The sequence below is a fragment of the Acartia tonsa genome, chromosome 11 (assembly GCF_053477335.1).
Source record: "Acartia tonsa isolate MP-2025a chromosome 11, ASM5347733v1, whole genome shotgun sequence".
Lineage (NCBI taxonomy): Eukaryota > Metazoa > Arthropoda > Copepoda > Calanoida > Acartiidae > Acartia > Acartia tonsa.
The window spans coordinates 25,068,299-25,095,446 of NC_137270.1; the positions used below are offsets into that span (position 1 = coordinate 25,068,299).

The window sequence follows — 27,148 nt, forward strand, 5'->3', positions numbered from 1 at the left end:
TCAGTAGTTTTAAGCAGGGTTCCGGAGCCGGAGCCGGGAGCAGCAACATTTTTGGTGGAGCCGGATCCGGAGCCGTATTTTTCGTTAAAAACGGCTCCGGCTCCAGATTAGCCAAAAGTGATTTTTTAAAGTAATAATATAATTTGGCAACGGTCTATTTCCATATAATAAACTGAAAAACTATTGTTACTTAACAAATACACACACATCCTTCTACTTTTATATAGCTTTAATCAAATAAAAGCAAAATATTTTATATTATTTATTTTATTTTATCAATTTCAATAATGAACAAAAGTTGATATATTAATTTTAAGGTAGGAGCCGGAGCCGTATTTCCAGATACGGCTCCGCGGAGCCGGAGCCGCATCAAAATTAAACGGCTCCGACACCCTGGTTTTAAGAGACGATGTCACGAAAGGACTATACCCGAAATTTTCTGTGAAGAATCTTTCTCTTTGACTGATCATTTTGATAGTTTTTGAGAAGTGTTTCTTTTGTACAATGTCATCCTTGTTTATTTAGAAGAAATTCTAAAGCACAATCTGAAAATGTGAAAATTATGCCCTAAAATACCATATTTATGTAGAAAGATTAAAATGAGTTTATTATAGTTAATGTGAGTTCACAACTTTCGTTCTTTCAATTAAAGTTGTTCTTTAGGTTTTAATGAACTAATTTCAGATTATTCAAATCAAAGAGTAGCCCTTTAAACAACTAATGATGAAGTGTTGATTCTTTTTGTCTATTTACCACCTACATCAAAGTATATTTTTGCATAAATACAACCCTCTCTATAGTCTTAGTGTGCAGATAAACCTGCAGAGGAAAAGCTTAAGCTTCTTAGTTTAAAGGGATAGTTGCATGAAGTGCATTAAACAAGTTTGATTGCAAGAATACCATCTAACATATATAATTTTGGGGCTATAGCACTTACACATCCAGCAAATTTACAGTGTATTTATTTTTGGCGAAATGTTTTTTTTTTTCGTTTTTCTATGTGGATGTATTTATGGCATGAGAATCGGTTTTACTGTCATTTATACAGTTAAAATTCAGTTTGTCCCAAATACATCCATTGCACTGGCGAAAACACATCCACTGTAAATTTGCTGGAAGTGTAAATGGCAGTCCCCCACAATTTTGTATTACAATAAATTAAAAATAACAATCAATTTGGCACCATCAAAATAGTCATTCTGCTTTTTTGTGATAACAGGACAGCCATTTATGTTGCATATATCCAAAAAATATGATTTTTAAGTCTCGATATTTTTAAAACTACCTGGTAGAAAATTCAAATTCTTTCAAATATCTGTCCTATAGATGAAGTTTAAGCTATTGAACTGAAATAAATATGCAATTCACTACATTTAAACTTCAATGCACTTCGTGCACCTACCGCTTTTAGCCAAGTAATATATTTTACAACTAGGATTTAAGGCTTCTATATTCCATACATGCATTAGTTGGTTTTTCGCAACCTAAGTGAAACCCAACTTTTTTCCTTCTTATGAAGGGCAACCCTACAGAAAAAAGAGGGGCCACCCTCCTCACAATGAGGGGCCACCCTCCTCACAATGAGGGGCCATCCTCCTCACAATGAGGGGCCACCCTCCTCACAATGAGGGGCCATCCTCCTCACAATGAGGGGCCACCCTCCTCACAATGAGGGGCCAGCACCCCCTAAAAAGGAGGAGAGGGGCCACCTAGCGCAACTGAGGAGCTAAACAGTACTGCATGTATGCTAACCTAGAGTTTTGGCAGGTGTTCCATATTAAGCCACCCTAATTAATGGCACTCTCATACGAGAAGCCATACTATATTTTGCTTTGTCTGTTAGTCTGTAAGTAACGATATAAAGGCAATGTGATTATCTCGGCTCCTATTGAGAAAAACAGCTGATATTTTTGATAAAGATTTAAATGAGCTGCCAGTAAATGATTTACTTTGTCCATCGGTCTGTCAGTCCTGCTAGAGAAGACATAGATATTTTTTTCTAAAAGCAGGGAAAAGGGAATGATATTCTGACAAACAATTCTAAAGGAAAATTTCCCCACAACCCCCTTACCCATTTCCTCCCTTTCTTACCCACCCCTCTTTAGTTCCATGAAGAAAAAAAGTATATTTCCACGATACTTTAAAAGGTTACGTGATTTTTAGTAGAATTGATTGTTAGAATAGCTACCCCTGTCTAAAAGGGCTTCGGGATTTTCTTTTGTCGCAATATGACGTCATTTAGTCTGTTTGCCCACCCATGTATAATTTTTTGTGCGTCGCTACTTTTGAATGTATTATTCAATTTGAAATATCCTGTAAAGTCCCCAAAGTTATTAAGCAAACGAATAAGAAAACGTTATTATAAGACTTTGGGGACTAGTGGGATAAACAGCCCAATGCCCCCTCCCTCCCTGGATAAATATTAAACTACATCCACATTTATTAAATCTTTTTTCAGAAGCATTTTTTACGGATTTACAAAAACATACTATTCGCATTTTTTCCGAAAAAGAATGCAATATAAAAATAAAATTTTATGAATGCAGAAATATTTGCGTAGATAGTAGAATTAGGAACCATTAATCTTGAAATGTTTGCCAATAATTTTATTTAAAAGTGACTCTTTTAGTCATTTAATAAGGGTTCGCTCGTCATAACTGATAGCTCTGATTGTTATTTTAGCAGGTTTTAATTTTTTTCGCTTCGAAACCGATTAATATCCGGTGGATTAGATCCGGTTCTTAGCCATACTGAAATATCATGAAGAGCGTCGAATTACAGACAATTTTCCATGAATATTAAAAGTAAACTCATAAAATTAGTACCAGATTTGTTATCCTGGGCCTTCGGCCCCTCGGGGTTAACAAAAATCATTTTAATCTTATAATTTTGAGGGGAAAGCTGTCTATAATACTATGCGATAAATAACTATTAAACTTACTACAATGACTCCTGTAGCAGTTAGGTACAATTTAATAAGCAATTCTAAAATAATCACTAAAAAATTTTTTTATGATTTTTAGGACGATTGGGCATAAACTTATAAGCGAAGCGTCTCATTAATCAAGTGTTTTTCATGGATGTTGTCCTCCTTGTTTAGTTTGCATTTATATATTTGTTCATTTGTTTTTTATTTGCGCTTTTGAAAGGTCGTAGGTTGCTGGTTTGAAGCGTTTTTAAAGTAAGTTTATCTGTTAGTATATCTACCAAAAAATAATTTAAATATAGTCGCTACATTTATTGTATTATCTAAATTACAAAGTAGTACGATGTCTGTCTGTCCGTCTGTCCGTCTGTCTGTCTGTCTGTCTGTCTGTCTGTCTGTCTGAAGCTTAAGATCTCAGTAACCACTGAACCGATTGAGCTCTACTCTTTAGAGAATATACCTGCTGGTCCTGTGATGGTTTTAAGCTATTTTCTTGGGGGGTGAAAGCCGCTAGTTCTAAATAAGGGTTTGGGGTTTGGGTAAAGGTAACTTATAAATTTTGTACATTTTTATGGGGGTTGAGTTACTCCACCGCCAAATAGCCTAAAACCTATCCTGGACCAATACAAGCTTCCCACGAAATCCTCTAAGGACGTACGGAAACTTAATAAATCTATAAAATATTTCTTTTAATAATAAAAGAGCTTCAAATCAGGGAGGAGGGGACATTGTGTTACTTATTACACTATTCCCTAAAGTTTTATAAAAGCGTTTTGTTATTCGTTGACTGAACAACTTTGGGGACTTTTATTGAATCTTGATTGGGCTTGATTCATCAAATTGAATGCCACACGTTTCAACCACCTTATTGTAATCTACAGAAGGGGTAATTTGTGTATTATCATTGGGGATGTACATCAATTTATCGGCCAGTGTCTTATCCCTCTAGATCCCTGGCTACAAAAACATGTTTCCATGATACTAAATCAAATTCTAAATCAATTTGAACCAATTTTGAGCAGAATTTCTATTAGATAATTAGGCGTAGCTCAGTTTTTTTTGTTAGTGTTCATTTATAACAGCGAATTTAAAATTATAGCTCATAAATATTTATTTAAAAGAAAAAAGCTTATATAGAGAAAAGAATCAGGCGATTTTCTCTCAAATTTTTAAACGCCCCCCCCCCCCCCCCCATTTTTTACCATAAATACAAAATAACAGAAGTAAAGACGTAAGGCATTAAGAAAGAAGAACCCCTCCCCCCTCTTTTATTTTGGTATTATTATCTTAGGATTTTTATTTCAATTTTTAAATTGATTTGTCGAGAAAATCACATTTACTCCATAGACGGACAGATAAATAGAAATATTAAATAGATTCACTGCTAAATTTTTTTACGGTTTTGAATGAAATAACTTTATATTTTTGTTTTAGGACCGCACGAAATTTTACGGAGCCGAAATTATCTGTGCAATTGATTATCTTCACAAGAGAGGAATTATTTACAGAGATTTGAAGGTAAATATTAATCTCAATCAGAAATTATTTTTGTGAAAAATCCTCAAAAATCGCATAAAAAAATATGCGGCGGTATTCTCGACGAACAACTATTTTAGGATAGGTTAGGTTTTAGGCTAGGGAGCCGAGCGCTGCGGCTAGGCAGGCTAGGGAGCCGAGCGCTGCGGCCAGAGTTCATAGTTTGCTGTCGGGGGGGGGGGGGGGGGGGGGTCACTCAAATTTTCAAAACTGAAAAAAAAAATTTCGAAGAGGATAATACCAAATATGCAGAAATTAAATAAAATCAATAAGACTTTTTTGTACCTAGATTTTTATGTGAATTTAGAGGATTTGTCACAAAAATAATTTTGCCTTACTAATAATTTTGCCTCATTAAGTGACCCTATTGTTTTAAGAATTTTATGTGTTTTCTGTCTGAAAAGTTGCAAGCAAATAAGTTAATAGTTATTAATCACATCGTATTATAGACAGCTTTCCGCGGATATTTTAATGAAAAAATATAATATTGAAATTAGTTAATTTTCCCGGTGGAGCTGAAGGCCCAGCCTAAGAAAACTATTGTTTATTTTATGATATTTATTTTTATCTTCGTGGAAAATTGTCGTTATTACGATGCTATATGTACATTTTTTTATAGTGTGGCTGAGAAATATATCTAATCCAGCGGTTATTAAATCGGTTTGATAGCCATACTGGATAAAATATTAACCATTATTTTTTTTATTGAAATTATGCATCCATTTATATCTAAAATAATCTATTTATTTTAGCTTGAGAATCTACTACTAGACAAGGATGGTCATATCAAAATTATGCATTCATTTATATTAATAATAATCTATTTATTTTAGCTTGAGAATCTATTACTGGACAAGGATGGTCATATCAAAATTATGCATCCATTTATATTAATAATAATCTATTTATTTTAGCTTGAGAATCTATTACTGGACAAGGATGGTCATATCAAAATTATGCATCCATTTATATTAATAATAATCTATTTATTTTAGCTTGAGAATCTATTACTGGACAAGGATGGTCATATCAAAATTATGCATCCATTTATATTAATAATAATCTATTTACTTTAGCTTGAGAATCTATTACTGGACAAGGATGGTCATATCAAAATTATGCATCCATTTATATTTATAATAATCTATCTATTTTAGCTTGAGAATCTATTACTGGTCAAGGATGGTCATATCAAAATTATCCATCCATTTATATTTATAATAATCTATTTATTTTAGCTTGAGAATCTATTACTGGACAAGGATGGTCATATCAAAATTGCAGGTTATTTTTAAAATTTATTCTTAAGGGCGATTCGTAGTATTTTTAAAATGGCTTTTTATAGTTAATTTTAGGTTAGGTTATTTTGAGTTAGGTGATTGCCCCACCAGGTTAGGCAATTGGCCCAGCCTTATTGCTAGAATCTTATTATTTTGAATTTAAATTCAACGTTGTTTAATATTTTGCAACCAAAAATAATAAAATGTCCTTGGGGCATTTGCAAATATCGCTTGTGAAATGATATTGAGAATTATATTTTTAATCAGGAATTAGGTATAACCAATAAGCAAAATAAATCTATAAATAAGTATTGATATAGATAAATGATCTTCATTACATTCTTAGTCACGAAATATTTTGTGCTTTCCCTCAAAGTACCTACAGACACTGAAGACCCACAATTCAGTCAATCATCAACAAACTATCAATAAAGCTAAACGTTGTGACAAACATATTAGAATTATGAGTAGCTACGTAATAAAGAAAATATGATGTTATTAAAATTTAGATTTTGGATTGTGCAAGGAGGACATCCAGTATGGAAATTTTACCAAAACATTCTGTGGTACCCCTGAATATTTGGCACCAGAGGTATATAGATAGATAGACATCCAGAGGTAGGTAGATAGATAGCTAGACATCCAGTATGGATATTTTACCAAAACATTCTGTGGTACCCCTGAATAAATGGCACCAGAGGTATATAGATAGATAGACATCCAGACGTAGATAGATAAATAGCTAGACATTCAGTATCCAAATTTTACCAAAACATTCTGTGGTACCCCTGAATATCTGGCACCAGAGGTATATATAGATAGATAGACATCCAGAGGTAGGTATGAAGATACCCCTGTCTACAAAATAATGACTATGGCCGCTGCGCTCGGCCCCCTAGCCTGCCTAGCCGCAGCGCTCGGCACCCTGGCCTATTAACCTAACCTAACTTAGAAAAATAACGGGACCGAGAAGGGGGGGGAGGGTTGTATAAAAAAATTCAAAATTGAAAAAAAAATTAGGACTCCAGTGTTTGTGCACTCCGACGTTTGTCCCAAAAATCCTGCGTTTGTCCACTCCGACGTTTGTCCCACTCCTGCGTTTGTCCCACTCCGACGTTTGGGACTCCTGCGTTTATCAACACCTACGTTTGGGACTCCTACGTTTGGCGTGGAACCGATAGATAGCAAGATTGATTGATTGATTAGCCATAGTTTCTTAGGGTTTGGGCCTAAGTAGTCATGGAGTAGGCCGAGACACTTTTGTCTAGCCACTAGGGCTATCAAGCTCCACGTTCAAGCACATTATGACTTGACCCGCTGTCTCATGAGAGCTACTCATTATTACCTCACCCTCGCCGAGTATGGCAGGTGTCCCAATTTAAGTCACCGTAATGAATGACGCTCTCCTCAGAGGAGCTTGGGGTAAGGGTAGTACGTGACTATTGAGTATCCAAACTTACCCAATAATCCCCTTCTAACACAACCAGGGGAAGTTGCGTGATTATTATTGCGAGTGAGAAATTCAAGTCAATACACGGAGAATTGAACCACCGCAGTTCAGTGTGTTACCACTGAGCCACGGCGCCCCTAGATAGCAAGATAATGACATCCAGTATGGCAGAAAATAAATAAAGACTCAAAATAGATACTTAAATAACGGTAACAGGATATTTGTCTGTATCGAAAGATCACGCTAACAGCTAAACAGATATGTTTTTACTTCCCAGTGTAGCTTCTTAAATGTTCAAGATAATTCGCTCCTATAAAATAAAGACCCCCAAAAAAATACTTTTAAAACCTGAAATTAAAAGTGGAGTGTTGACTGTTACTTCCTCCTACCCCCTTTCCCTAAAGTGCCACAAGAAGACTTTAGGAGCATGTACAACTATTAAATAGATATAGATCTGATTGTTTGTTATATATTACATAGAGGACAATAACAAAGGTTATACATTAAATTTGCCCAATTTCTATTACTTTTTCTGAATTTCCAATTGTCATGTATTAAATTGATAGATAGATAAATGGATGATAGAATGGTAGATAGATTTATTAATGTGGTTGTTTGCTAGGTGCTCGAGGACAACGACTACGGTCGTGCAGTGGACTGGTGGGGTGTCGGAGTTGTCATGTATGAGATGATGGTTGGAAGACTGCCTTTCTACAACAGGAATTTTATTCAAATTCAAACTAAAATTTGAAATGTCCAGATTTTCCAGAAAAATAACAGATTTTTTTTATTTACGGGGTGGCAATTTATTTTTAGACTATCGGCTACGCCCCTAGAAGCCTCTAGTGGCACTTTAAATGTTTGTTTTTTTGTTGCGTTCAAGTTTCCACGATATGTTGCGTAAGAGTCTCTATACTTAAAATATAAATATCGATTTATTATTATTTCTCTTGGGAGGGTGGTGGTACCCTCCTTCAAAATAGTTATAAACCTTTCCGGGACCTATGAGAAGCTACCCTGTTAAGGTCAAGGAGAACCCGATCGGTTCAGCGGTTAGCTAGATCCTTCGGTACAAACATACACACAGACAAACATCCTGTTACTTTATTATAAGGATATGTCTTGGGGTTGTTTTAAGCTATGTTTTTACCCCCTTCATTCCTCCTACCTTACTTCCGAAAACTGAAACTTTTGACAAGTGGAAAAGTGTACCTATGCATTTTTTCCCCCAATTTCGATAGAAAAATTATCGACCCACCTATCGTTCAACAACCGATAACCTAAATTGTTAAGTAATCGGTCCAGCCGTTTACGGTAACTTATTGGACATACATCTAACCACATTATATCATAATGCTTGCGAAGCATAGCTCTTTTAACATTTTGATATTTATTTTCTTAATTTTTTTATGTTAAAGTATTTTGAAATGTACTTTCCAAGAACATTTTTAATTGGGATTGACATAATGATATTAATTTCTCAAAACTTGTATCTACCTTTTGTCTTAACCTTCTTAGGTGACCTTTTCTTTATGTAATTTTTTTCAGTATTTTTATGTAATTCTAAAATGTCAGAATGTACAAATATTTATGTATCCTATTAAATAAAGTACTATCTATTGCACCATTAGCATGTAGGCCCTAGCCCTAGGGTTCCATATTCAAAGTAGAAGGGTTGGGCAAAAACATGCTGAAAACCATCCCATTACTTCAATCTAAAAAAGTTTATAGCCTAAACCCAAGCCGAGATCCATGTAAAGTTTCCCTAAATTGGAGAACTCAATTGGTTCAGTAGTTTTAGAAATCTTAAGCTAAAGAATAGAAGAAAAAAAATTCGAGTACTTGATAGTTTACTAGCGGCTTCGCCCCTAGCCTCTAGGGGCTTTGCTCCAAGAGGTTTGATCAACGTATTTTTTTGTTATTTAGATTTAAAAAGAAAAGAAAAATAAAAAAAAAAAATTTTTTTGGGTGGGGGTTAGTCGACCCCCATTTTTTAGATTTAAGTTTTAAAAAAAATTGGGGGGGGGGGTGTCTCACCCCCCAAGATAATAGCTTAAAACCATCACATGACCAGAAGGTATATTCTCTGAAGAGTAGAGCCCACTCGGTTCAGTGGTTACGGAGATCTTAAAGGACGCCTGCAAGAAATAACACGCTTTAACTGCTGAAAGACTGCCACAAGAAGACCCAATACCCCAAATTTAAAGCCTTCAGCTTCAATAACAAAAAAGTGTTAGGCATTTCAAAAGAGCATTTTATGTACAATGGAATTTTTGAAAGATTTCCAATGCTCATAAAAGAAAAAACAATATTAAATAACGTTGCCTAGACATAAAATTATAACCTTATCTTTGTCAGAAACTTAGATTGCCTGTAACTGATTACATTTTTACAATAAAAACACCACATTTCATAGTCAAAATCTATGAAAAAAATTTGATTTAAATTGCATTTTTAAACGAAAATCATAGCGGAAACAAAGGGGTAAACTAATACAAGCTTAGCTGTGATTGGTTGTTTAGCTGATTCAGCCTTCTGATTGGCTACAGTACATTCGGTACTACTCAAGTAAAACTTATTTTTTTTAATGATTTTGACTATAAAAATGGGTATTTTTATTGTAAAAATATAATTAGTTACTGGAAACCTAAATTTATGACAAAAATAAGCTTATAATTTTGTTTCTAGGCCACATAGTTTAATTTCAAAGTTTTTAACATGAGCATTGCAATTCTTTCAAAATTTCCATTGTACATAAAATGTCATTTTAAAATGCCTAGAACTTTTTTGTTATAGAAGCTGAATGCTTCAAATTTAGGGTATTTGGTCTACTTGTGGCAGTCTTTCAGCAGGTAAAGCGTGGTATTTCTTGCAGGATTCCTTTAAGCTTCAGACAGACAGACATACATCGTACTACTTTGTATTATAGATATACTAGGATTTCGTTTTTTTGTCCATTAAGATATTTCTAACAACTTAACCAACTGAGATCTATATTTTAGGGAAGCTTCACATAGGTCCTGTGATAGTTTTAGGCTATTTTATTCATGGATTTTAATCTTTCTCTTTATATGCAGAGCACCTAAATGCTAGGGGCGTAGCCGTTTCTTATTACATAAAGTAACTTCACTTTCTAAAATACAAAGTAGTATTTTTTATAACTTTGAAATTTATATAATTTTTGTGTACTTAAAAACGAGTGGGTTGATTTTATTACATAAAATTGAAAATGCAAAATGGATAAAATAAACTATTAATTAGGGATCATGACCGGCTTTTTGAGCTCATTCTCATGGACCCGGTAAGTACCTTTTTTCATCAATTTATGAGTTAACAAAAGTAGAGCAGGCGTAAAAACTGAGAAAAAACATTTGTTAATGCTTTATTGAAACTTTTTGTGGATTTTCTTGGCTGATATTTAAGATACATCAAAATGGGCATCCCAGTTATTTAATTAGTCCGTTGGTCTATGAGTCATTCTACAAAAATATTAGGGTTGGCAATCCAGATCCGGTTTCCAGAATCCGCCCAATTTTTGGGCCAGTTTTGGAATCTGGATCCGGAATCCGTTTTTTAATAGCGGATTCCGGATTCTTAATTAGTAGGCTTAAATTAGCGTCTTAAGTTTTTTCTTTCAAATCCCTCTTTTTGAAGGCAAAGATCACCCCCCCCCCCCCCCCCCCACACACACACACACCACCGTCCCCCCACCCTCCATCTCTTCCCACATAAACCACGAAGTTGAGAGATCAGCTGGTAACGCAGAGCTCTCATTGTCCAGCCAACGATCACGGGATGAGCTGTTGAATCCAAGAGCTCAGATTGGACAGCCAATGATCACGTGATGAGCTTTTAATCCAAGAGCTCAGATTGGACAACCAACGATCACCTGATGAGCTTTTAATCCACTCACCGTCAACTAAGCCCTCTAATTGGCTGTACAGTGGTCACATGACATCAAATTATATTTATTTTTATTTCACAGCTTTTCATGCTTCATTTATTTTTTAAAGCCTTTTAAAATACTGCTAGAATACTGCCACTTTTTTTGACGGATTCTTTTAAGAATCCGGAATTCGAATCCGGCCCAAAAATTCGACGGATTGCCATCACTAAAAAATATAATTACAGAAGGCGTGTAAAAGGTTCCTGATTTTTATGTAAAGACCACTGCTTTTCTGCTATTTAAAAAATGTTATCCATACATCCATGATTGTTTATGCTTCACTACTTAGAGAGGTTGTCATCCTTGTTTTAAAATTAAAGGTAGAAATAGACAAAAAAAAATAATTTTTTAAACAAATTATCAGGTCCGTTTCCCCCGTACCATAAGTGATGATGCTCGCGACCTCCTGGGCAGTCTTCTCATCAAGGATCCCCTCGCCAGGTATCGATTTAATTCTATTTGATTTCCCGCCAAATTTTAAATGACAATGTCCTCGTTAAATAAAAATGCGCAAACTGTCCGAAAATGCCGCGTATTGATATAATATGTTTAAGGTTGGGTGGTGGACCCGAGGACGCTGAAGCTGTCAAGAGTCATCAGTTCTTTGCTGCCATCAACTGGACAGACCTGGAGAAGAGAAGGGTTACTCCCCCTTGGAAACCACAGGTAGGTAGATAGATTGACAGACATACATAGATTGGACAGGCCAAAAGATAACAGGGTTACTCCCCCTTGGAAAAAAGATAGATAGATTGATAGATAAACACCAAAACAGACAGAATTGACTGCTCAATAAGTTGAGAAAACAAGTAGATAACACTAGATAGTTGGTTATATAGAGTTGTAGACAAAACACTAAAGAAATAGGAGATGAATATGACACTAAAGTTTATTTCCCCCTAAACCTATGAAAACACCAATCTGTAAAGTAGACCAAACTGGAAACTCAGATGGACAGACCGAAAAAAAGAACTGCTTTATTGATACACACACACACTTTTTTGCTAATAAAAAAAAGAAGGGCGTATGCAGAGGAATATAAGCAAGTAATAACCAATACATAATATTTTATTTTATTATAGGTCACAAGTGATACAGACACAAGATACTTTGATTCAGAATTTACTGGTAAAAACATATTTTTTTAATTTGGCTCTTTCAAACATTTTGAAAACTATGTTAGAGGAAAGGTAGAAATAGGGAGAGTAGAAATTCTACTTTTTGTAACATCTAGGGTTTCTTTAAAAAAAATAGGGTCGCTGAATCGGCGATGGTCGCCAGATGATAAAAGGGGGGGGGGGTGGAAGTGACCCTTTTTGAAACCAATTTTGTACTTATGAAGGTGAAAGTGTTGAGTTGACTCCCCCCGACCATGAACTCGGTCTCATTTTAAATTTTGTATTTATCAAGGTGAAAGTGTTGAGTTGACTCCCCCCGACCATGAACTCGGTCTCATTTTAAATTTTGTATTTATCAAGGTGAAAGTGTTGAGTTGACTCCCCCCGACCATGAACCCGGTCTCATTTCAAGAATAGATGAAGAGGATGAATTTAACGAGGTAAGTTTTTTAACAAGGATGTCTAAGCTTTTTGATTACCCCCTAATTTTTAGATATTTTTTTGCTGCGCCCCTAGCATCTAGGGGATCTGTGTTCAAATGAATTATGAGGGGACAGAAAAATAGCCTATACCCAAACCAAACCCATCCACAGGATAAGATCCAAAAAATGAAATAGCCAAAAAGCATTCCAGGACCCATATAAAGCTTCCTAAGAAGGAAAACTCGATCAGTTTAGTTGTTATTAAAATCTTAAGCTTCAGACAACAACTAAAAATACTTACTACTTTATTAATGTTTTTATTTTAGTTTTCCTATCACGGACAAAGTGTGATGAACAACAGTCTTCTTTCTGGCCATTCTCTCAGATCATTTGAAGTTCAGAACTAAATACAAACCAAATCTCATTCATACATACAAAGATAGATAGATACCAACCATTTATGTGTGGGGGTGAATATCTATCTATCTTAACTGATCCCTCATTCTGATGTAATGTTATCATCCTGTTAATGCCTTCGAAATTGACTCCTATTGAAGTGAATATTTAATATTATTAAATATGGAAAATTTAGTGTCATTGAGAGAGAGAAAATAGGGCATTTTTTAAATTTATTTCAAAAGAAAATAAAAACACTCCAAATTAAAATTACTTGAAACTCGGTTTATAAAAAAAAAACAATTGACAGCCCTTCATGTTTCATCTAAATCTAGAGCTTTTAAAAGAAAAAAAATGTGGTGGAGTAGAAAGATATTTGAATGGTTAATAGTGGCCACAATGATTTGCGGCATTCTTAAGTTTGCGCATTTTTCATATCAACAACGACATTCGCATTAGTTTTAGCGCTAAATGCTACTTTTGATTTTAATTGAAAATTTTTAAAAGGAAATGATGCCAAACAATTTATATTGAAAGTTAAAATTTGATTCATTTCAGTAATAAATAGATCCTAACTTTATCTAAAAAAAACTTTTGAATAAAGTAAACATACTCTAAAAGTACTTTAAATGCAAGATAAAAATACTATTGAGAAAACTGTAAATAAATACATAGGGTTAAAAAATCTGTTTAAATATGTAATGAAGTAATATATTTATCGCATCGAATTAAAAACAGTTTTCTGCGGGTGTAAAAATGTACTAATATAAGATTAAAACCAGTTTTGCTAGACCTGAGATGCTGAAGACACGTTCTAACAGCACTGGTTTGAACATTACAATTGTACACTTTGATATTCGTAGAAAATTTAATATAATACGACACGATTCATAATTTTCCAGTGTGGCTTAGAATCCGTTCTAATTCAGCGGAAATTAATCGGTTTCGAAGCCATACTGGAAATAAATATTGCCACAAATGTGCTGTGACCGTGTAGATTAGTTTTTACCTTTTTTTGTTTATTTAAACAGATATTTGTTTTGTTGAAATTTTTTATAAATTTTGAAGCTAAAGTCTTATGATAAATTTTCAATATACTTTAGGTTTTAAAACTGTATTGCTTCATACAAAATATTTTCTTAAAATAATTAAACTGGTTTTAAGTTACTTTCAAAAGTTATAATATTTTTTTTATTTGTAGCTTACACTCAGATTTTAATAATGTTGATTTTGTAATTATGCTTAAAATTTATGTAAAGTTTGCTTAGTAAAACTAATTTAGTTTTAAAAAATTTGACTTAAAACTTGTCATTAAAAATGTTTAGTTCAAAACATAACAATGCCACTTTACTTGAAATGTTTATTATTTTAGCTAAACAAAAATGTTAAACATTTCCCTATAAAATTAAACTATCTCAAATACTTTCAAAGTAATAACAATAAAGATGAATTTATCTTCTATTGTCCTATCCCAGGTCCTTTATTAGTCTTTTTCAATTCTAGATACAAAATTGCTTAGAAATTATTTAGTTTTTAAAATTGCTTGTAGATTGTTTCAATAGCAAAAGGGCATTTCTTAATCATATTTTTTTTGTATAAAATATTTTTGAAAAAAAAGTTTAGATAGATGTAACTACATGCTTAATACCTAAACTTTGGTGAATTAACACGGTGAATAAAAATGATTTATAAAATAATAAAAAATGTTTAAGAACTTAACAGCAGCTTAGAGATTGCTCATAATTTAGAACAAAACCCGGTGATTTTTATATAATGTTATTATAAATTAAAATATGATGTAAAGAGTTATATTAGTTCTGTGTAGTAATTATCCTTAAAATTCATAATGCATTGAAATAGTTCAGTTTTACCTATATAATTTTAATACATAAAAGGGGATTATTTATGAATAAGATCAGATCATTTTAAACAGTTTCAGAGGAAAAAAATTGTAAATGTGTTACTTTAGTCTAAAGAACATTTATTTAATAAACGTTCTTTAGACTAAAAGAAAGCATTTGATACTTTTATTTTCTTCTATTCGATTGAAAAATATTAACTTCTTGTTTTACTCAAAAATAGATTACCTAATTCTTGATGCTTTTTTAGTAATTACCCTTTTGATTTTTAACTTTTACAAAATGTTAAGAATTCCCTGTGCTGAAACCTTAATGTAGTCAATTAAAGGTTTTACCAATCTCCCCCCAGTCCTCCCCCCTCCCCCTTGTCTTTTTGCATTATTATTATAGTAAAGAAATCATATTATAGTAAAATATAATTATTATTATTGATGATATGTGACATTAATTAATTATCAATAAATATTGAATAGTTCAAATTTTTATTTTGTTATTGCGTTGATGTTGTAAGTAGTGCAGTTACTCAATAATTATAAAACCCAGAGACTTTTTTTTTACATGTGAAAATTACATTTTAAACGATTTTATTACACAAAAAATGCCTATTTTGAACAGCTTTAAAAATCCCTTGGGTTGCTTTTAAACCTGTCACTTGTTGCAGGGGCGTCCAAGCTTTTTTTTTGGGGGGGGGGTAAAAAATTTTAGGGGGGGGTAATTCGTGTTTGTGGGGGGTAAAATGGCGAAATTTTTTTTACCCCCCCAAAATTTTTACCCCGGGGGTAAAATTTGATTGGGGGGGGTAATTACCCCCCCTAAAGTCTGTTCGGGGGGGGGGGGTAAATACTCCCCCCAAATCTGTTGGGGGGGGGGGGTAATTACCCCCCCCCAAACTAATTTACCCCGGGGGTAAAATTTTTGGGTGGGGTAATTTAATTATGTAAAAAAAGCACCTACCTAATCTATTAAGTTAATAAGTACTATCCTATAACATAAAGTAGTAAGTAAGGTTTATTTGACTATAGCTTCAGATTTCATTACTTTTAATACTGAGTTCTCCTTTTTAGGAAAGCTTCACATAGATTCCATGATGGTTCCACACTATTATAGGTCAATCCTTTGAGTGGTTTTAGGCTATTTTTCTCCTCCCTTTTTACCCTTTAGAAAATACGAGTTCTTAGATGCTAAGGGCGCCACTACTATTCAAATATATAGTAGTATCTCATTCTTTAGAACATAAAAATACAATAATTAACTCACTAACCAATGAACTAATATGATTATACTTTAAAGTGAAGCGTCTTATAGGTCCTGGTAAGTTTTATAACTAGTTTTGAGACACCCTGACATCCTCCCAAAAGAAATCGCCTATAGAAATTCTTTTTCATTATTTAATGAAATATTTAATTTAGTTAGGTATCTATTTTATGGAATCTTCAGTGCTTTACAATTACATCATAGATCCCCGGGATGGTTTTAGCCCTTATAAAGGCCCAAGCAAATAAAACATGATCAAACTATTAAATTTTTTGTTATCATGGTTAAGAACTGTTTTAACTGGTTGGACTATATTGGGCAACGCTCTTTAAGGGGCGTTTCTTCGTTTTTTTCACACAAGCTTCTCTCCTATTTCTAGCCCCTGCGGGGGGCCAATTGCTTAACCATGTGGGGTAATCACCTAAACCAATATAACCTATCCTAAAATAAACTATCAAAAGCCATTTAGGATATACTTTTCATTAACTATTAGGAGACCAAACAAGGAACATAAAATATATTACACCTCAAGGCTCGAGTCACACTATGACTTTTTTTAGGGGGGGGGGGGGCGGGGATTACTCCCTCCACCCCCCCAAAAAAATTTTCAGTAAAATTTTTTTTAAGAACATTCAATTTGGGGGGGGTAAATACCCCCCCAAAAAAATTTTTTTTAAAGAACATTTATTTTGGGGGGGGGGGTATTGTTCACAAAATTTTGGGGGTGCCAAATGGCCCATTACCCCCCCCCCCCCCCTTGGACTCCTATGACTTTTTGGTTTAGTTATGAGAGTTTAGTTATGCGATGGAAATCTTAAAAAGAAAAGTTATGAAGTTTATCATTGATAACAGTTGAAAAAATGTATTTTAGACAATATCTGATAGCCGACGGACAATATGGTGTGAAAAGACCAACAAAATTTTCGCTCAAAAAATAAGCTTTCTATCATGAAAAGCAAAACACATTTCCCTTGTAAAATAGTTATTTCTCGCATCGTATTATAAACAGCTTTCCGTGGATATGTGTGTGAATATAGAATGTTAAATTAAAAGATTAAAACCAGGTTTTTTTAGCCCCGAGGTGCCGAAGGCACGTGCTAATAAAATGGTTTTAATCTTATGATTGTCTGTTTTTATATTCGTAGAAAGCTGGATATAAAACGAAAATATTCAAATGTTCTTGAAGTAATAAAGCAGGCTGTTTTGTAAATGTTAAAAATTGGAAGAATCTATTAAATAAAAGTTATCGCAAATATACTTAGTAAATGATGATAATCTTTGCTTTCAAAATGGGGGAGTAGAAAGAAACAAGGATGACAACATCCATAAGTAGCGAAGCACAAAATTTCGTGGATGGGACTGACGGTCATTGTTGTTTTCTAAAAATGACGGGAAATTTAATTTTGATATCTTTAACTGAAAAAATTTTGAAAATCGATTAATAAACACCAAAGATATGGGGGAAAATGTAAAAAATATAAAAATAGCCAAAAACCTGCAAAAAGGCAGTCTGACCGTCATTGTTGTTTTCTTCAAACGAAGGGAAATTTAATTTTGATATCTTTAACTGAAAAAAGTTTGAAAATCGGACCATAAACACAAAAGATATGGGGGAAAATGTAAAAAAATATAAAAATAGCCAAAAACCTGCAAAAAGGCAGTCTGACCGTGATTGTTGTTTTCTTCAATTGAGCGGAAATTTAATTTTGATATCTTTAACTGAAAAAATTTTGAAAATCGGTCCATAAACACCAAAGATATGGGGGAAAATGTAAAAAATATAAAAATAGCCAAAAACCTGCAAAAAGGCAGTCTGACCGTCATTGTTGTTTTCTTCAAACGAAGGGAAATTTAATTTTGATATCTTTAACTGAAAAAAGTTTGAAAATCGGACCATAAACACCAAAGATATGGGGGAAACTGTAAAAAATATAAAAATAGCCAAAAACCTGCAAAAAGGCAGTCTGACCGTCATTGTTGTTTTCTTCAAACGACGGAAAATTTAATTTTAATATATCTAACTGAAAAAATTTTGAAAATCGGACCATAAACACCAAAGATATGAGGAAAAATGTGGAAAATAAAAAAATAGCCTAAAACCTGCTAAAAAGCCGTCCGACCGCCATTGATGTTTAATAGTTAATTGTGCTCCTTAATGATGGGAATGTTGTCAAAAAATTTCAGCTTTCTATCTTTTATAGGAGCTGAGTAAATCCCATTTCCCCCATAGCGTTACGGACGGACGGACGGACGGACAAAGTGAATTATAGAGTAGCTTCGCTACTAAAAATTCAAGACGCTAATTTTAGCCTAACAATTAAGAATCCGAATCCGCTTTAAAAAAACGGATTTCGGATTCCAAAATTGGGCTAATTCCGGATTCGGATTGCCAACCCTAAAAATAATAAAGAAACTACAAAAATATATATTCATTTATAAATAACTATTTACAATATTTTGAGGATCAAAGTTAAGAATTTGTTTGACTGCATCGTGATGGATAAACACAACATTGTCATCTTTTGAATCTTTGTCTGCCCTACAAATAAACAAATTTTATAAACAGCAAAGCTTCTTTGTAATTAGTTGAATTATTTTGGCATAATTGAAAATCACTTGAATACAGGATGCTTAATACCGGGTATGTCTAGTTTGAAATCGATAGGACAATTTTAACACGGTTACACATTTTGAGACCTATACTATTTATAGAAAAGCCTAGCATTTAACAAGGACAATGACGGACAACATTAGCGCAAAAACAAGGATGACTACAGCCATAAGTATCGAAGCTCTTATACGTGAAAGCAAAGTCCAGCACTGACAAGAAAGAAGATACATAGTGGTCATACGAATCTTCACACAAAATTTCAGCAGTCTATCTTCGATAACAGTATAGAAAATTTGTTTTAAGAGCAGTAACGATAGACCGACGGACAACGTGCAATGGCCAGAAAAAGTTTTCACCATCAGGGCATTACCGATAGACTGACGGACTAATTAGATTATACATTGGATGCAACATGGTTGGGGAATATTCACAAAGAAATCAAGCCTTTTATATTAAATAGCAGCTGAGAAAATTACGTTTCAATCTAAACGTAGCTGACTGACGGACTTTTGGAATTTTGGACTTTTGTACATTGTAGTTATAGAGAAGCTAGGCTATACTTACTGAGGTAAAGGATTTTTAATTGTTCTGAATATGTCGTCTTCCTTGTAAATTTTGTAACCAGCACTTGCAAAATTCTAAAATACAACATATTTTGTATGCTACTCTTTAATTTAACTTGTCTGCCAATCCGTCATTCCGTAATGCTATAAGGGAAATGTGATTTTACTCGGCTGGTATTTAAATTGGACTGCTGATTTTCTTTTAATAGAGATAACACAACAGATCTATAGTATAGATGTATAATATACATATAACTACCTCCCCCTCCCACTTTTTTTCAATGGCCTTTTTCCTTTTAAATTGTTTTCTGCTACTTGGCTGAGTTAATATCCGCGTTACAATTTTGGTTGATTTTCAAAGACCCAATTGAGAGTCGGCACAATGTCATTGCAATAGGGAAATACAACGTTAGTTAATCTTTCTCCCTCTAGAGTTTTCCTCTAATGATAACACTTTCCAAAGAACATCCAGTATACACGTTATTATTGATTAAACTGTTTTTAACCTATTTTTGAATGAGGGGTCAAAAATATACTAGGACACCTATAGAATCAGACTGCAGAGCCCAAATTTGAATTAAGTCCCCAATAAACTTTTTTTGGGGGATTTAAAAATTAATTTTTAGTGTTGCTGTAATCATTTTGATTGGAGCAAAAGCTTTTTTTTTACTTCGGGTAATATTGTGGCTTACAGAACATTTTTATATAATTCACTTTATATTGATACAATAAAAAACATTACTCTGTTCATTAGAAATAATTTTTTTTTCCAAAACAATTAATTTCATTGAAAAATCTAACATTTACAATAAAACAAATAATTCTGAAATCTAACCACTAAAAAGTCTTGTTTTATATAATTCTTTACAATTCAAAAAAAGAGTGTTTTCACAAAGTGACTTATTTCCAATGTAGTTAAATATTTTTTATTTAATTAAAATAAAAAGAATGAAAACCATACACATAAAAGATACATACTTTTTAAAATTATTTTAAAAGATAAGTTTGAATAATCTTATTTTTTAACACATTTGTATATGTGACAAAAATAAATTTGTTGTATTGCATAAACATTTGTTGTCATTTAACCCTTTACAGCCATTTTTTATGTTTTTAAAATAAGTGAAAGAACACAAACATGTTAATGTTAATTCGTTGATATATTATAAAGAATTAACTTTTTAGTGAATTTTTATAGTAAAATCATAAGGCCTAATTTTACTCTATACCAGAATACAATATTTATGAAGCAAAACACTCTAAAAGCTACGAATTTTACCCAAATAAAAAAAACCTTTTGCTTCGGTCAAAATGATCACGGCAACAGTAAAAATTAATATTTAAATCCCCCCAAAAAAGTTTATTTGGGACTTAATTCAAATTTAGGCTCTGCAGTCTCATTCTACTGGTGTCATAGTATATTTTTTATATACGTTTTAAAAATAGGTTAAAAACAGTTTAATTAGAGGATGGAACCCCCTCTTGGGAATAAAATAATATCCCTCTTATTTTCTATATTACAACCCCAAATGCAACTCGATTTGGGCTTACGGGGGATTATCAAAACTTTCACTTGGCGCAACACCCCCCCCCCCCCCCCTAGCTAGGTCAAAATCTTGTGAACGCCACTGTGTACGACGCTGTAAATCAGCATGGTTATTAGATCTTTTCATGAAAATACCCTTTCTCGAATTTCATTCTTCTGCTAACCTAAAAAGTTACTTCAGGGGCCTAGAAATACATGTACAAAATTTCAGCTCTTTATCTCTACTGGCGACCTAGCGCAAGGCATGTAAAATATCAACAGATAACGGTAGCACGGCGGTTTTAACAATATCTCAGTAATGTGCAGGTTTTAAGCTCTTCTGCATATTTCAATTTAAACACATAAGGCCAAAGATATTATATCCAAAAAATCTTTTGTCAAAGTCTACTCTACACCTAGCGCCAGTCAGTTTTCTAAAATCATGCATTTTATACCTGTGAAAAATGAAATCGCCAGCGCTAGGTGTAGAGTAGACTTTGACAAAAGATTTTTGGGATATCATATCTTAGGCCTTATGTGTTTAAGTTGAAATATGCAGAACACCTAGATTCACCTTCCAAGCCATTCTCTAAGCATTTTAAATTTTTTTATGAAATAACGGGATTTCAAAACTGCCTTTTGAAAAGGCCTAAAAAATATCTTTTTTTGTCCCTTTTTTCACTGTTTATACTTACAACTTATTAAGATATTATTCTCAGTTAAAAAAAAATTGGCACTTCCAGCACCAAAACCGGCAAAAACAGGCAGTTAAACTTCTGTACCTCCTTTAACCCCCTAAAAGACCCCCCTTCCCCTCTATCTCGGCTCCTGTTACAGATAGAGACGTAAAACTTTTTTCTGGTGGTTCATGTGTAATTTTAGAGAAAATTACTTTTTCTATTCATAGCAGTCAGACCGCTCCTTATCCGCTTTTTAGCAGCCAGCCGCTAAATATTAAAACTGCTGTAGAGCAGCTAATTTTAAAGCTAAGAAAACCAAATTTTATGACGAACTATTATTTTTTATAACAAAAAAATACATTTTCTGACCATTGCCGAAAAACGACAAATAACGGAAACCGCCAATTTTGGCGATAAAACGGCAGTTGGCGGCGCTTAATAATATTTTTATCTGTTTATAGTTACAACTTATTAAGATATTATTTCAGGTAAACAAAAATTGGCGCTTCCAGCACCAAAACCGGCCAAAACAGGCAGTTAAACTTCTGTACCCCTACTTAACCCCCTATAAGACCCCCCCTCTATCTTGGCTCCTGTTACAGATAGAGGCATAAAACTTATTTCTGGTGGTTCATGTGTATTTTTAGAGAAAATTACTTTTTCTAGTCATAGCAATCAGACCGCTCCTTATCTGCTTTTTAGCAGCCAGCCGCTAAATAATTAAACAGCTGTAGAGCGGCCAATTTTAAAGCTAAGAAAACCAAATTTTATGACAAACTATTATTTTTTATAAAAAAAATACCTTTTCTGACCATTGCCAAAAAAGGACAAATAACGGATACCGCCAAAATTGGCGGTAAAATGGCGGTTGGCGGCGCTAAATAATATTTTTATCTGTTTATAGTTACAACTTTTTAAGATATTATTTTCAGTTAAAAAAAATTGCCGCCTCCAGCATTGAAACAGGCAGCTAGGAAAACCAAATTTTAAGAAGAGCTATTATTTTTCATAACAAAAAAAAACACTTTTTCTGACCATTGCCAAAAGTCAACAAATAACGGAAATCGCCAATTTTGAAGGTAAAACGATTAGCCGCAGCTGGCCGCCTAAAAGTGGATAAGGAGCGGTCTGACCGCTATGACTAGAAAAAGTAATTTTACCGCTAAAATTGGCGGTTTCCGTTATTTGTCGTTTTTCGGCGATGGTCAGAAAAGGTATTTTTTTATAAAAAATAATAGTTTGTCATAAAATTTGGTTTTCTTAGCTTTAAAATTGGCCGCTCTACAGCTGTTTAATTATTTAACGGCTGACCGCTAAAAAGCGGATAAGGAGCAGTCTGATTGCTATGACTAGAAAAAGTAATTTTCTCTAAAAATACACATAAACCACCAGAAATAAGTTTTACGCCTCTATCTGTAACAGGAGCCGAGATAGAAAGGGGGTCTGTTAGGGGGTTAAGTAGGGGTACAGAAGTTAAACTGCCTGTTTTGGCCAGTTTTGGTGCTGGAAGCGCCAATTTTTTTTAAACTGAAAAAATAACTTAATAAGTTGTAACTATTAACAGATAAAAATATTATTTAGCCCCACCAACCGCCATTTTACCGCCACAATTGGCGGTTTCCGTTATTTGTTTTTTGGCGATGGTCAGAAAAGGTATTTTTTTGTTATAAAAAATAATAGTTCGTCATAAAATTTGGTTTCCTTATCTTTAAAATTAGTTGCTCTACAGCAGTTTTAATATTTAGCGGCTGGCTGCTAAAAAGCGGATAAGGAGCGGTCTGACTGCTATGAATAGAAAAAGTAATTTTCTCTAAAAATACACATGAACCACCAGAAAAAAGTTTTACGTCTCTATCTGTAACAGGAGCCGATATAGAGGGGGGGTCTTATAGGGGGTTAAGTAGGGGTACAGAAGTTTAACTGCCTGTTTTTGCCGGTTTTGGTGCTGGAAGCGCCAATTTTTTTTTAACTGAGAATAATATCTTAATAAGTTGTAACTATAAACAGTGAAAAAAGGGACAAAAAAAGATATTTTTTAGGCCTTTTCAAAAGGAAGTTTTGAAATCCCGTTATTTCATTAAAAAATTAAAATGCTTAGAGAATGGCTTGGAAGGTGAATCTAGGTGTTCTGCATATTTCAACTTAAACACATAAGGCCTAAGATATGATATCCCAAAAATCTTTTGTCAAAGTCTACTCTACACCTAGCGCTGGCGATTTCATTTTTCACAGGTATAAAATGCATGATTTTAGAAAACTGACTGGCGCTAGGTGTAGAGTAGACTTTGACAAAAGATTTTTTGGATATAATATCTTTGGCCTTATGTGTTAAAATTGAAATATGCAGAAGAGCTTAAAACCTGCACATTACTGAGATATTGTTAAAACCGCCGTGCTACCGTTATCTGTTGATATTTTACATGCCTGGCGCTAGGTCGCCAGTAGAGATTAAGAGATGAAATTTTGTACATGTATTTCTAGGCCCCTAAAGTAACTTTTTAGGTTAGCAGAAGAATGAAATTCGAGAAAGGTTATTTTCATGAAAAGATCTAATGGTTATAATCAATTTTACCTGTAAGAGTTGATCTAAATTAGGACACCAGCCATTTTCATTAAGTCTGATTTTACTCCATTCAATTAGAAGCAATGGCACGTATTTAGTCTATAAAAATGTTTATTTTAAAAGAAAACCTTTCAGGGTTTGTATGTTCGTAACAGAAAGCTCTGACCATGCCTTTGACCATGTAATAAGCATATCTATAATCAAGTTAAAAAACGTTATATAGATGCTCAGATTTTTATAAAATATCATATTTCTTTGTTAAAAAACACTAGCGGCTTCGCCCCCAGCCTTAAGGGGTTTTGCCCCCCAAGAGGTAATTAAAAAAATTAAAAATAAATAAAATAAAATTGGAGTTGCAACCAATATTTGAAACTGATTTTTCAAAATTTGAGGGAGATTTATTTTTCTTTTTCTTTTTTTTTGGGGGGGGGGGGTGTCCAGACCCGTAAGAAAATAGTCTAAAAGCACCACAGGACCAGTGGGTATATCCCTGAAGAGGTTACTGAGATCTTAAGGGACAGACGGACGGACGGACAGACATCATTCTACTTTGTATTATAGATACAGTAACTCTATGTTTGGAGATATTCGTTTGTTTGTCTTATTTAATTTTCGCTATTATGGATGTTGCCATTCTTGATTTAAAATTAGCACGTATTTTATATATATTTAATTCTAGAGCAAAAGTATTAGGAAAATTACTTACTTTCTTTTCTGAGATCAAGTAATTGTTTAATATCTAAAATATTTCAAACATTTTATTTTGGAAGATTTTCATTTGAAGCATTTTTATAAAATTTTAAAAATCTCCCAAATTCTCTGATGTTGGGTTTATTATCGATGAGCTGAATTTGAATTTCCGAATGTGTACACAGTTTCTCAAAAAAACTTAAAACTTCAAAAAAAAATCAAAATTTAAATGTATAATATATACATTATGCATTCAAAATTTTAATTTTTCAAATTTTTTTTTTTTTTTTGGAAGTTTGAATCTTTTTTAGCTAGTAGTAAATATTGAGATAGGATGAGGAAACACCGAGGAAACTGTGTACACATTCGGAAATTCACCGAATCTTACTCTTTAGAGTGCATGCTTATATGGTCATCAAATATGGGAAACATCCTTCTAACCAACAACCCTTTTATTGCAAATCTGTTGTCTGTAAGTCCCAATTTACTGTATCAGTAAATTCTTTCTTTGACATCAAAAAGGGGTCCTATAAAATAAATATGATTTAAAGCTAATACCTTGCATTCATAGCCCTCTACATCAATTTTGATCATAATTTCATCTTCTTGTATGTATTCTAGAACTTCTTCTAGAGTTACTGATACTATAGGTTTCAATGCTCTTGCTTTCTAAATATATATTCTAGTACATCTTCTATAGTTACTGATACTATAAGTTTCAATGCTCTAACTTTCTAAATATATATTCTAGTACATCTTCTAGAGTTATTGATACTACAGGTTTTAATACTCTAACTTTCTAAAAATATATTATAGTACATCTTCTAGAGATATTGATACTACAGGTTTCAATGCTCTAACTTTCTAAAAATATATTCTAGTACATTTTCTAGGGTTACTGATACTATAGGTTTCAAATTCAATACTCTAACTTTCTAAAAATATATTATAGTACATCTTCTAGAGTTACTGATACTATAGGTTTCAAATTCAATACTCTAACTTTCTAAAAATATATTATAGTACATCTTCTAGAGTTACTGATACTATAGGTTTCAATGCTCTAACTTTCTAAAAATATATTTTAGTACATCTTCTGAGTTAGTTATACTATAGGTTTCAATGCTCTAACTTTCTAAAAATATATTATAGTACATCTTCTAGAGTCACTGATACTATAGGTTTCAATGCTCTAACTTTCTAAAAATATATTATAGTACATCTTCTAGAGTTACTGATACTATAGGTTTCAAATTCAATACTCTAACTTTCTAAAAATATATTATAGTACATCATCTAGATTACTGATACTATAGGTTTCAATGCTCTAACATTCTAAAAATATATTTTAGTACATCTTCTGAGTTAGTTATACTATAAGTTTCAATGCTCTAACTTTCTAAAAATATATTATAGTACATCTTCTAGTTTTACTGATACTATAGATTTCAATACTCTAACTTTCTAAATATATATTCTAGTGCATCTTCTAGAATTACTGAGTCTGATACTATAGGTTTCAATACTCTAACTTTCTAAAAATATATTATAGTACATCATCTAGAGTTATTGATACTATAGGTTTTAATACTCTAACTTTCTAAAAGTATATTATAGTACATCTTCTAGAGTTAGTGATGCTATAGGTTGCAATACACTAGCTTTCTTAAAATATATTATAGTACATCTTCTAGATTACTGATACTATAGATTTCAATACTCTAACTTTCTAAAAATATATTATAGTACATCTTCTAGTTTTACTGATACTATGGGTTTTAATATTCTAACTTTCTAAAAATATATTATAGTATATCTTCTGAATTAGTGATACTATAGGTTTCAATACTCTAACTTTCTAAAAATATATTATAGTACATCTTCTGAGTTAGTTATACTATAGGTTTCAATCAGGGAGTAAGGGAGGGGACAATGGGCAATTTAAGAGTTTTCAAAGAAAGGCCATGAAATCCACACTAATCCATAAAATTTGGAGGAAATTGTAAAGGGTTTGTTCATTAATGAAGGCGTATCAACTTTTTTGCTTTTTATTTAAGATAGCTAGCCGGTTCTTTCAGTAAGTAGTAGATGTAAAATTTTTCATAGAATTCAGATATGCAATCGGTTTTTTTGTAGACCTCTTATTTTTAAAGTAATTTAAGTTTTTAAAAAAATAATTAAGTCGTTTTTAAGGTACTAAAACGCAACAAAATAAACCTTACTTTTAAAATTCTGTTAAGTAATTATTGAAAAAATCTATTTTGTTAACCTCGGATTAATCAAAACTTTGAAATTAAAAATATCCTCTCACAGGCATAAAAAGTATGTG

General features: G+C 32.9%; 2 protein-coding genes across 4 annotated transcripts in view; one reads left to right on the forward strand and one right to left on the reverse strand.

The window, feature by feature from the left end:
- Akt (AKT serine/threonine protein kinase) overlaps window positions 1-15,412 on the forward strand; it is a 55,877-nt gene extending 40,465 nt beyond the window's left edge. For 2 of the 3 annotated variants that reach the window (XM_080176471.1, XM_080176473.1), the window contains 10 exons: window positions 4,361-4,444; window positions 5,701-5,746; window positions 6,252-6,334; window positions 7,815-7,910; window positions 10,452-10,493; window positions 11,503-11,579; window positions 11,693-11,804; window positions 12,221-12,266; window positions 12,617-12,696; window positions 13,005-15,412. In XM_080176471.1, coding sequence (XP_080032597.1) covers window positions 4,361-4,444; window positions 5,701-5,746; window positions 6,252-6,334; window positions 7,815-7,910; window positions 10,452-10,493; window positions 11,503-11,579; window positions 11,693-11,804; window positions 12,221-12,266; window positions 12,617-12,696; window positions 13,005-13,085 — 747 coding nt within the window. In that variant the 3' untranslated portion in view covers window positions 13,086-15,412. Of the gene's footprint in view, window positions 1-4,360; window positions 4,445-5,700; window positions 5,747-6,251; window positions 6,335-7,814; window positions 7,911-10,451; window positions 10,494-11,502; window positions 11,580-11,692; window positions 11,805-12,220; window positions 12,267-12,480; window positions 12,579-12,616; window positions 12,697-13,004 lie in introns of those variants that run through there. The other variant, XM_080176472.1, reaches the window with a different exon arrangement.
- A 3,191-nt stretch (window positions 15,413-18,603) lies between these two features.
- Window positions 18,604-27,148, reverse strand: part of LOC145331683 (uncharacterized) — a 31,578-nt gene continuing 23,033 nt past the window's right edge. Inside the window, exons 12-16 of the mRNA XM_080176474.1 lie at window positions 25,378-25,488; window positions 24,836-24,868; window positions 24,139-24,228; window positions 19,363-19,436; window positions 18,604-18,726 (exon numbers count right to left, since the gene is read on the reverse strand). Coding sequence (XP_080032600.1) covers window positions 18,621-18,726; window positions 19,363-19,436; window positions 24,139-24,228; window positions 24,836-24,868; window positions 25,378-25,488 — 414 coding nt within the window. The 3' untranslated portion in view covers window positions 18,604-18,620. The remainder of the gene's footprint in view (window positions 18,727-19,362; window positions 19,437-24,138; window positions 24,229-24,835; window positions 24,869-25,377; window positions 25,489-27,148) is intronic.